Genomic DNA, 12,786 nt, shown 5'->3' on the forward strand with positions numbered 1-12,786 from the left:
TGATACACGTAATGTTGTCGTTTTTTATTTTTTTGTCATTTTACTAAAGTTGTCGTTTTGGAAGGTTAGTCAATATATATATATGACACACCCATCGTTGTCGTTTTTCATTTCATGTCGTTTTTCCAGAAAAATGTTAAGAGATCATTAGAGACCATGTATATTGATATTGTCATTGATCTTTAATATTTATTATGAAACACCTAAAGTTGTCGTTTTGGAAGGCTAGCCAATATATACGACACACCCATTGTTGTCGTTTTTTCATTTCATGTCGTTTTTCCAGTGACGCTAGTAATTAAAAAAAATGTAAAGTGATACCATGTATATAGATATAGTGTCTTTAATATTTATTATGAAACACTTAATGTTGTCGTTTTTCATTTATTGTCGTTTTGCTACTAAATCTGTCGTTTATCAGAATTTTTGTTGGATATGTATTCTGTTGTTAAATTTTTTTAAACAAAAATTTGATAGAAATTAGAATATTATATTATATAACATTAATAATGTGAGAATTCAAGCCCCTAGAATTCCTTAGTCGTTTTATTGAGACTTTAATCATGATTTGAAAACTCATTTCAACTTCCAAATAGAAGAAGTCAAATGGGACGGTTTCAACAAAAAAAAAATTGCCCAATTTCATTATGAAAAATAGTTTATTTGAAAGTTGTATTTATTGAGCTAATTTATTTTAATTAATGATGTAATGAAAGCTCATTTTCTTTGACTGTAAGGTTAAGAGTTATTTTAATTTAATAGCTTATCATATATATATAAATATAAATTAATTAACTTCACATAATATATGACATAACGTGACACTGACATAGTATGCGATTATTGATTTGGAATCAAAATACATTATATATCCACTCACTAAATGACAAATACAAACATTTTATATTTCAAAATACTAATTAGAATCAAATTACATTATTTATTACAGCTAACTGACATATCTGAACAACTCATATAAAAATTAAATATTGAAAATTTTAAATCAAAAACTTATTGACAATAATGAAGAAAAGTGATCCTTACCCCACTACTATACAAAGAATAATACTATCAAATTATATATGAATTGGAATCTATTAATTATATGTCAATTAATTAATTAGTTAATCAAATTCCAAAACCAAAATTTAATCACTTAATCAGATATGATCTAGACCCCATAAAAGGTTTATCTACCAAAAAATATTGAAGTTAATTAAGAGCTGATCATGTCATGTGAACTACCAAAGGAAAGAAGAAATATAATCAATATATATATACAACAAACCCTAGCTAGCTACTACCCAAAGAAAATTAAACAAAAAAACTAAATAATAATTTTAAAAAAATTTATAATAATATGTAATATTATCATTATAAACCAAATTTTGAAAGGAAGAAAAAATCCCTTTAATCATTAATCATATATTATTATTAATTAATTATTTAACATCATAAGAGTATCTCACCTTTCTCTTTGCAGTCTCACCACACATATAAATACATATATATATATATATGTATATATATATATTTATAACTCTAGTTAATCTCTTGATTTGATCTTAGCTTGTAAATCAGCAAGAACTTCTCAAACGCAATATCCATCGATCTATATGATCTTCTTGTATAAGTTTCATGATATATATATATATATAAATTTATATATTGATTATATTTTGTATAATAACATATATACATTGATTATTGATGTAAGAAAAATTTAAAGGAAATTAAAGAAGAAGAAAAAGAGATGAAGAAATTGAGAGTAGCTATAGGGTATTTACTACTTGAGGAGATGAAAGATGAGGAGTTTGAGGTGTTTAGGTTTCTTTATGACATATTTTAGGGTTTTATCTTTTTTTCTTTATTTTATTTTATTTTTTGGTGAAAATAATTATGATTTAAAGGGAAAATTGATAATTTATTTCTAAAAAGTGGTGAGCTTTTGTGGATTATAATACATCATGAGTTGGCACACTGGGCTGCGTGTGGAATTTGTGTGAATATATGATTATTAAAAAGAAAAAGAGTGTCTAAAAAGAGAAAGTTTTTAAATTGATTGAATTAATATTATTTAGTAGTACTTCAAATTAATTATTTAATTACAGTCCCATTATAATGTAGAAAAATATGAGTTACACATAAATTTCATGATTGTTTGGATCTAAGTTCTAACTCATATCAAGAGGCAAGAAAAATGTATATTCATTTCGATTAATTACAATATATATTTATAAACATTAATGATTAAATTAAATTATATATATGATAGAAATTAAAATTTTAAATTTCAATAAAAGAAATTATGCCCATTTTACTTTAAATTCTAGATCTTCCATATTACAATATTAGACAAGAACACACATTGATTTTGAGTTCACTGCTAATGCCATTTTCAATGATTTACATAAAATATAATAATTAATTATTCCCATTTTGATGAACCCAAAGATGAAAAACATCTCATCATTTTTATCAAAAATAATAATAATAATATAATAAGTTATACTTATTATTATTATTATTTGACTATATTATTGTACTTTAACTTTTTAATAAATAAAAATATTTATAGAGTACAAATAAATTAAAATATATAATTTATTAACATTAACTTTAGTGATATTAAAATAATTTTGTAAGATTAACTTTACATTTTAATTATTATTGATAGGGTTTTTTCTATATTAAATGTAAAGTTTTGCTTTCTTAATTAATGTAATAATTTAGTTCAATAATAAATTTTGTACTTTTGATAATTGATAATTATAATATCTATTCAATAACCAGATGATGTCAATATTTATTTAATTACTTAAATTAAAAAGTAAAATATTTTTAATGGTGTAATTAATTATAAATTTATAACATAATAATGTATTAAAATGAAGTTGAAGTTGCTGTATGTGTAATAGGTTGATAAAGAGACTTATATAAAGCTACACACTCGAATTTTTTTTAAAGAAAAACATCATATATGTCATGATATATTTAGTTAATTAATTAATTAATTAACACATTCGAAATATTTGAGAAGGTAAAACAGTCTAATCGAGCTCTTCTATTATTATATTGATATATAAATTATTAAGTTGTCCTGTCCAATATTATAATTTATAATTTTACATTTATAAATATATATTTAAATAAAAAAAAAACGAAAACCAAGCAGAAGTTAAGTAGAGAAAGACAAGCAGAGCTTGGATTCCTTTAATTATCTTTTCCTTCATATCAATTGTCTCTATTCACATATAATATATGTTTTTTTTTTTAATTTACACAAAATTGAGTTTCATTAATGTGCAATAAAATTAACTAAGTTGATATAAAAATAATAAAAATAAAAATGGATGGAGATATTTAGGGTATAGGTTTCCTTTCATGAGACATTTTCATTAAGACTTTCATGCCAAAAAAATTAAAATAAAGTAAACATTAACATTATTGTGTCACAATTAATTACAATATTAACAATAGTGTTCCTTATATATATACAAAATAATATATAGTTGAGATATGTATGAATATAATTATATCTTGATTAATTAATGGTTCTTATCTTGTCCTTAGATCATCACCCTTTTTAATTAATTAGTTTTATAAACCTTAGAAATTGGAAATATATTCCACAAAATTCTTATTACATCGATTTTAGTTTTATATAATTATAATTAATTAATTAATTAATTAAACAAAACTCATTAGATTATATTAAAAAGTATTTTTTTTTTGTCTACCTGTCCCGCCGCCGCTAGAAGACAAAAGAATGAGGAAACAAATGTGTCATATTCCATAAAAATAATAACCATATTTATTATTATCAATAAATAAAAATAATAACAATAATTAATTAGTGTAAAGCTCAGTAGATCTAAAGAAATGTAGGATATGCTCATGGTCTGTGTAAATATATTACTATAATAATCATTATAATATTATACATAAAATGAGCTTAGATTTGAGGTTTAGTTTAATTGTAATAATTAATTCATTAAAGGGGCATCTAGAAAGTAACCCTAGTTATAATATATATAAATAAATGTATATATATACATACTTTGGTATTACGCACTACTTTGCTTTTGGCTTTGCTTAATTAGGGTTTGCAGAACATTAATTTGTTTTTAATTTTTAATTTTTTGTCAACTCAATTTTTATGTAAATTTTTAGTTTAATCATGACACGTACATAACAAATTATATAACTACAATATAATTAAATTGTTTAATTAATTAAATAATTTCTAACTTTGTTCTTAATTAATATAAATATATATTTTTTGCAAGGGTAATATAAATATATTTGATCTCATCTCAAAGCACATGCTTTTTACAAATTAATAAAACATGTTCTTATCTGCACATAATTTTTTTTTTGGATTAAGATTTTCCAGATTAATTATAATGTTATTTTTCACATAATTATTCAGATTATAATGAAGTTTTTCTTGTTACATATAAATTCTAATTACCCTATATAATAACCTTATAACTTGATTATATAATAGAGCTTTCTATGTCATTAAATTTATAAAAAATATATAATAAATTTTTATCTATAAGATATATATGTATACTTATGTGGAACTATATAAAGAAAGCAATTAATTAACTTAATTAATTATGCTTGATTCTTGGCTATATATGGTCAAATTAAGACCATGTGTGTGTGCAATTTTGTGAATATTTTATTATTATTATTTTTTTTAATAATTCATATTATATGTATACATATTTATATAAATGTCATTTTTCTATCCAATGGTTCAAGTAGTCAACATGGTTAATTAGTTCTAATAATTTTTTTTTTTTCCTTATTTGGATCGATCTAAGCTAAACATGATTAATTTCCAATTGACTAGAAATTAAAACACATTAAGTAAAACACATGTACATGTTTTCTAAAATCTAATGATTAAGTCTCAACACAGCCTAGCTAAGCATGTCATTAATTATTTTGCCAGATCATAATCTCTCTTGATTAATTTTATAATTTATTTAATTATTTTTAATATTTATAATTAATATATAATTATCATTAATTTGTACACCAAATCTATATATATGGTCAAGAATGGAGTATATATATGAATATTATTAATTAAGATGTTCGTGTGTACAAATAATAATTAATATATATCAACAAAATATCTATATATATGCTTATATCACATGGAGTAAAAAAAAAACAGAGCACCATAATATGAGCTAATAAGATCCAAAATAAATGAGTTTTTGTTTTTTATTTTCTTTAATTTTGGGATAAAAAATCCAGAAATACATTCTTTTCAACAGATATATTAATAATTGCTTTATTATCTCCTATATGAGATATTGATATTCTAAGAATAATATTATTGATAATTTTTTGTTATTTTAGACAGTTTCTGCAACACTATATATATATATATATTTTTTTTTTATGTTTTGGTTTTTCCTGAAACTATTAATTAAAGCCATAATATGATCAAGCAGAAATTATTAAATGATGATCATTGTTGGAACTTAATTATTAGCTTTTTTTCTCTCTGGCTGAGACATCAATGATTATACGTATAAGTGTCGTATATAATAGAAAAGTATATAAGAAATAAGTTAATATTAATTATATATAACTAATTGTTAGGACAAATTATTATGCTAATTAATGTGAATTTTTGTACTGTATATATTAATTGGAGTACCTATTATTATCAGCAAGGTTAATTTAATATTTTGCTAAATTTTTAGACTATATAAGTACTTGGTTGAGAAATTAATAGGAGGTAATAATTTCATGTGTTTAATATTCATTCACTATTTTCACTAAAAAAATTACTAGTGACAATGTTTCAGTCATAATATATTTTTTTTGTGACTAAATGTGATTTTTAGTTACAATAAAAAGTGACTTGTGACTAAAAGATAATATTTAGATACAAATTGTAAATAAAAATACACTTAGTCACAACAAATTATAATTTTTGTGACTAATTTTTTAGCCATATGTTTTTTAGTGATCACAACGTATGAATGATAATTTATAATTAGTCACAATTTTTTTACTTTTAGTCACAAGTTATGTTTTAGTCACAAATAACTTTTTATTGTGCACATTTAATCACAAAAAATTTATGTTATGAGTAAAATTTTATCATTAAAGATGACTTTTTTTGTAGTATAAAAAATAATATATAAATAACAAAAAATCAACAACAAAATAATAAGAATAACAAGATGCAAGCTTGGTTTATTATCAAATTTGGATTAATAGAAATGATTGGTTTTGGAATAATGCAAACAATTGAAAGATATGTATAAACAGATACAAATGAATGTAAAGCAGGTCTAAATGTTACCATTAAAACAATAGAAGAAAGAGAATGGTTTCAGTCATTGTAATTAGTTGTTTTTTTTTTTAAAAAAAATACACTGTAAAATCATATGTAATGTAAATAAAATCTATAAAATTGTAAAAATATTAAAAACTCAATAATTTTGTAATTATTTTTGTTTCCTTAAAATTATCCCTAAAAAATTTTAAGATCATGAGAATAATAATAGTTATATGTATATACATGCACTATAAAATTTTTTATTTTTAGTCACAACAAAACTTGTGACTAATTATAAATTTTTATTCTTATATTGTAACTAAAAAATTTGTGGCAAAACGTATTAGTCATAAAAATTATAATTTTTTGTGACTAAATGTATTTTTTAGTCACAATATTTATTGTGACTAAAATTAAATTAGTGACAACTTGTATCTAAAAAGTATAATTTATCACAAATAACATTTTGTTGTGATTAAATTTACATTTAATAAAAAAAAATATCTCAGTAACAATTTTTCTTAGTGATGCATGGCCCACAACCACAAGTCTCTTCACTAAGCTATATATATACTAGCTTCGAGGTCATTAATTAACACCACATATATGTATATATAGATTTGATATGTTTTAATCATGCATACATAAATTATATATATCTATAAGTATATATATTTTGTTCCATCTTGAAAATGATGACATATCTAGACTGTAGAGGCAGGAAAATATGCATGAGACAAAATCTCATAATTATTATATATATACAAAAATATACAAATTAAGTACTATTAGTATTCAACTCTTATGAATTATTATTACCAATCTTCACATAATTTAAAAAAAATGGCACAAATTAGTTAATTATTAACTTACAAAATACCAAAAAGAGGGTGTCAAATCAAATAATGAAATTAAAGTACCACACCTTCTCATTGGTGATAAAGATGAAAAAAAAAAAGAAAACAAAAAACAAAAAAACCTTTTTATTATCAATATTGACCATTAGCAAAAATAAATAAATTTCATTTCAAAAAAAATAATAATAAATTAATTAATTAATAAATAATCCAGCATCATTAATTTATTATTATTATTATTATTATTATTATTATTATTATTATTATTATTATTATTATTAGCATCATCTTTAAAAATAATTGATGTGAAAAAAACTATATAGTCTATAAACCCAACTTGGTCAAAGGGAAAAATCAATAATACCCCTAAAAAAAAGTGATCGGACCATAAAATGCAAAGAAAATAATAAGAAGAGTAATAATAATAATAATAATTAATTTCCAAAACAAAACAAGGAAAAAGACAATACAAATTTAAAGATTGTATATATAATTAATTAATTAATTTAAGTAATAGTATAGCTAAAATTTGAAGTGGTGGAAGAAGAAGATGATGATGATGATGAAGTTGATAATGATGATGATTCCAAAAGTTGTTCTAAATATTCTGGCCCAAGATCTTCAAATACTAATTGCTGCATATCATGATCACTACTCTTATTCTTATTTTTAATAATAATTTTATTTTTCTTTTGAGTAGTTTTTGAAACCTTTCTTCTCATATTGTAATGCCTCTCTTTTAAGGCCTCAGCTGGAGATCTTCCAAAATTAAAGTCATAAAACCTAATTTCTTGAAGTGACTTTTGTACCCTTTCAATCGGAAAATTAAGCACTGCAGCTTCTCCTCTCATCGAAAATGCTGCTTGATCATAAGCAAGAGCCGCTGATTCAGCACTTTCGAATGTTCCCAACCACACGCGGTGCCCGTTCCTCGTCGAGTCTCTTATCTCCGCCGCGAATTTCCCCCAAGGCCGCCTTCTTACTCCTATAAAAGACTTCTCTTTACTACTACTACTCATCGACGTAGTAGCAGTACTATTACTATTACTATTATTATTACTATTACCATTACTATTCTTATTCTTCTGATTCTGATTTTGATTCTGATTCTGAAGACGAGAGCTTTCTTCTTCCTCTTCTTCTGGATCATAATCGTGATCGAGTGTTGTTGTTGTTGTTGAAGAAATTAGGGTTTCCGGGGATTGTTGATCTTGTGAATCATCAAGTGAAAGAGAATCTTGATGAGAATTGATCATTAAATCATGATTATTATCATGATCAAGATGGTTGAAAGAAAATAGAGATGAATAATCATGATCATCATGATCTTGATTATTATTGGTAAATTGTTGATCATGATGAAGAAGATGATCTTGATCAATATTATCCCATGGAAAAGATCTAGTTATGAATTCTAGATTCTGGTCAAGATCAAACAAATCAGAGAAATAATCCATATTAATTTTGATAATAATAATGGAATTTTTGGTTTGAGATATAGAGAGGTTTTTAAAAAGTTTGGAGATGAGGGAGTGAATATATATAGGACAAAAATTAATGAGGAGTTGGAGAGTAATTAAGTTAAAAAATAAAAAATGAATTAAGACACATGAAAAAGAGATTAATTAATTAAGAGTTAATTAATTAAAGATAAGATTACCTAGGAAAGAGGGAGATTATCAGCTTATGCAGCTAATAATGGAAACATGTACATGTGTTTATTGCCACTTGCCAGAGTGTTATCATATATAGCTACATTAATTATATATATATATATAGTATAGTAGTGATTTTTAATAATTAATTAATTATGTATATTATTTGTATAATACGTGCAGATGGGTTTAATACAATTATTATTATTATTATTATTATTATTTAGTTATTATAATGAAATTAAAGAATATAATATCTGCAACAGAAGCACTACTTTTGGAGTAAAGACATATTAGAAATTGACAAATTGTTTCTTCATTTGCCTTCTCTATTGTACAATTAATACATATATTGTATATTAATACTAATAATGTATTTATTATATAAAATAAAATATTAATTATGTAATAGGTGGGAAATTATTATATATAAATTAAGTTTGTTTATTTAAAAAAATAAAAATAAACAAAATTGGGGTGTAAAGTAGAGAAATGTATAGCTAATATAAATAAATTATGTGAGCCAGTGTGTCTATGTATGATAACACTAATTAAAAAAATAATAATCTCAATTTAACGTTATATATTACTATTATTTATTATAATTTTTTTTCTTTTTCATATTAGTAGTATATAAAAGTGCCAAGAGTAATTTTAAATATCTCTTTTCTATTATACATATGATTATTTAACGAAAATTATTAGTTTAATGGTATTTTATTATTTATTAAAACTAAACACTTTTAAATTAATCAATTAATTATTTTTTTAGAAAAAATAATAATTTTAAATATTTAATTGAATTTAAAAGTATATATCAACAAAATTAAATAATTATTTTTTGTATATAAATTTTAATTTAAATTTAAATTAGACATTAATTCAATTAATTAATCGTACTTTATAAAAAATTTATAATTAGTTATATTATTTAAAATATCTAAACTTATTTACTTATTTTATTATTTAATAAAATTAATTAAATATATTTTTTATAAATAAATTTAAAATTAGATTAAATTTAATATATTTAAAAAAAATATATAAATTGAATTATATTAGATTTAATTTAATTTTATTATTATTATTTAAATTAATAATTAAGTACTTGCAACTCTAAAACATACATGTTACTAATACTTAATATATATACGCAGTATTAATTATTAATTTCACTTCATTTTTGTTTGAGAAAAAGAAAATTAGGTAAATTAATTAGAAATTAATTAATCAACTTTTTTGTAGGAGTAATTTTTTTCAATGGTAACTTTTCTTTTTGGTGGGACAACAAAATCACTCCCATTGGAATCAATAATGTGTAGGTATTATAGTGCATGGACCACATTTCCATAACGAATAACATATATTAGCATGCAATATATATGATAATTAAACATGTACATTTATATATGTATATAGATGTCTTTATAATATGGGAGCAAAAAATAATTGCACATAGATACATATAGGTTGATTTTTTAAATAACGATTCATATGAAAGTAATTTTTTGTTATTAGATGGGGGCCAAAAAGAAAAAGTAAAATTAGGGGGGACCATACTACAAATTTTGAAGAAAATAAGGATAAAATGCAATGAAAAAGAATTAGTTTTTGTTTTTTTATTAGAATTTTGGGGGCATCATGACCACCCTTTATTTGAGGGTGGCTCCGTCCCTTGTAGTGTCTGTGCATGGATACAACTCTGGCTATCAGAATAAATAGTGAGAATTTTCTTGAGTAAATGCATTTTCTTTCATTAAGAATTTTATCCAAAGAGCTTCTGATGTAGATAAGGCAACAACAAGTTGTAGCTGGACTCTCTAGCTGATACAATTCCCACCAATTAAGAAAAAACAACCAGAGGTAGATTTTTTGTGATCTCTATCACCAGCAAAATCCAAATCATTGTAGCCTTCCACCCACTTAATAGCTTTTCAATGTTCTTTCCCTGGGTTGTACTTGCTTAGAACACTCATTGGAAAAGCGAAATCAGGTCTAGCACAGACCATTAAATACATCAGAGATCCCACAACACTTGAGTAAGGGACATTGCTCATGTCTTCAATTTTAGCTTGGGTTTTGGGACACTTTTCTTTGCTCAGTTGATATTAATTGGTCATAGGTTATTTTGTAACTTTTGCTTCTCCCATCTCAAATTTTTCCTATTTATGACTATGGCATTGAAACACATGAATATTCATTCTTTGTGTATCTATGGTCAGAATGCATGCAAAAGTTACAAAATTGGGCTGGTATTGCTTCAAAACAATTAATACAACTATGTCGGGATCTTGAATTGGATTCACAGGTGTAAGGAGAGTCGGATGAGAAACGAAGTTGTCTAGTATAAAGATGTACAAATTGTTAATAGTTTAGTCAATTAATTTGTGAAATTTGTTGTAAAGAGAGTTTGTATAGTCTACACATACTTAAAATAGGAGATAAAGTTAGTTTATAGTTTGATTGAATGTTAAGTAAAGTGTAATAAAAGATATAAGAGGGGTGAATGTGCAAATATTTTCAACAGTAGAATATACTGATCAATAATTCAAAAATTATTATTAGATATATGTTAATGTAGAAAACAACAAGCTAAGGTTTAGAGTTAAATTAGTTAATGCATAAAGCAACAATATATAAATATATAAATATATATTTGTTTTGGAGATAATTAATTAAATTTATAATTAATGTAAAGCAACAACCTCCTCCACAAAGTAATATAGCTAAGCTATATATATCTACAAAAAGCAACCACACAAATCACACAATTAATAATATAATTAAATTTAAATTTAAATTAACACCTAATAATTTATTTTATCTTTTATACACTGTGAGAGTACATATAATATTAATAATCCATATTTAATGATAATTTATTGCGGTATAATATGTTTTTCATCCATTATTCGGATAAGTATGATATATTTATTTATTTATTTTTAATTTCAAATTTAAAATTTTAATGAGAAGAAGAAAAAAATTGAACTCTCTTGTACAAGCCAAGTGGGAATTGAGAAAAAATATACTATACCTATATTATACAATTATATTAGCCCACCAAAAAAAATAATTAAAATATTTTTCTAAAATTCAACAAAATTAATTAAAGACATGTTTTTAAATGCATTTTTTATATATATTCATAATTATTTTAAAATTTATAAAATTACACTAATTTAAATTTAATTTGATTTTTTTATTAAAAAAAACCTCTCCATATTTTTATTGTTTGACTCTAAACATGAGAAGAAGGAAAAAAAATGAAATTCAAATAAAATATTATGTTTGTAATAATATATGTACATTTAATATGAACGGTTTGAAAAATAAGCCACAAAAATCAGTGCATGACAGCCATTTGATGAGGTTACTTATTATTTTTTTTTTAATTTTTTAGGAAAAGCATGCATAATTAAAATATTTATTGTCGTCATAACATGTAATAAGTAAATCTAAAAATAAAATAAAATAATTAAATTGACAATGCTTAAATTGATTAGGATTGAAACATTTAGTTACACTTTTTTTTTTTTCTTTCATATATGTGAAAAATGAATGTCTCTCCCTTGAAATTCTTTCTCACACTGTAAATTATTTAATTTTTTTTATAAAAAATGAAAAGTGTTTGTTATAATTACAATAAATATCATTATTAATAACATTAGGAATGCTTCACTTAGGGTCATATACATATTTATAAATAATTATAGGAGTTATAAGTCTAGAGTACACCCTCAAAAAGAGTATTTTCGTTATTTATTTCAATATAAAAAAAAATTAATTAATTTTTTTTTCTATGATTCATATATATATATATACATTTTGTTATTTAGAACCATATGCACACTTTAAAAAAAAATCAAAATAAAACTCAAATTTCTGAATACTAAAACAAATAAAAAAAAATGTACTTAAATACAACATGTTCATAAGTAAATATCTTTATTGACAT

The 12,786-nt window shown here is 22.7% G+C and overlaps 1 protein-coding gene across 1 annotated transcript; it reads right to left on the reverse strand.

The window, feature by feature from the left end:
- Nucleotides 1-7,577: 7,577 nt before the first annotated feature.
- Nucleotides 7,578-8,694, reverse strand: LOC115712543 (ethylene-response factor C3). The gene has a single exon (XM_030640836.2). The coding sequence runs from the start codon at nt 8,628-8,630 to the stop codon at nt 7,680-7,682; it is 951 nt and encodes a 316-aa protein (XP_030496696.2). The 5' UTR covers nt 8,631-8,694; the 3' UTR covers nt 7,578-7,679.
- Between the last annotated feature and the right edge of the window lie 4,092 nt (nt 8,695-12,786).

This window comes from Cannabis sativa, chromosome 4 (assembly GCF_029168945.1).
Source record: "Cannabis sativa cultivar Pink pepper isolate KNU-18-1 chromosome 4, ASM2916894v1, whole genome shotgun sequence".
Taxonomy (NCBI): Eukaryota; Viridiplantae; Streptophyta; class Magnoliopsida; order Rosales; family Cannabaceae; genus Cannabis; species Cannabis sativa.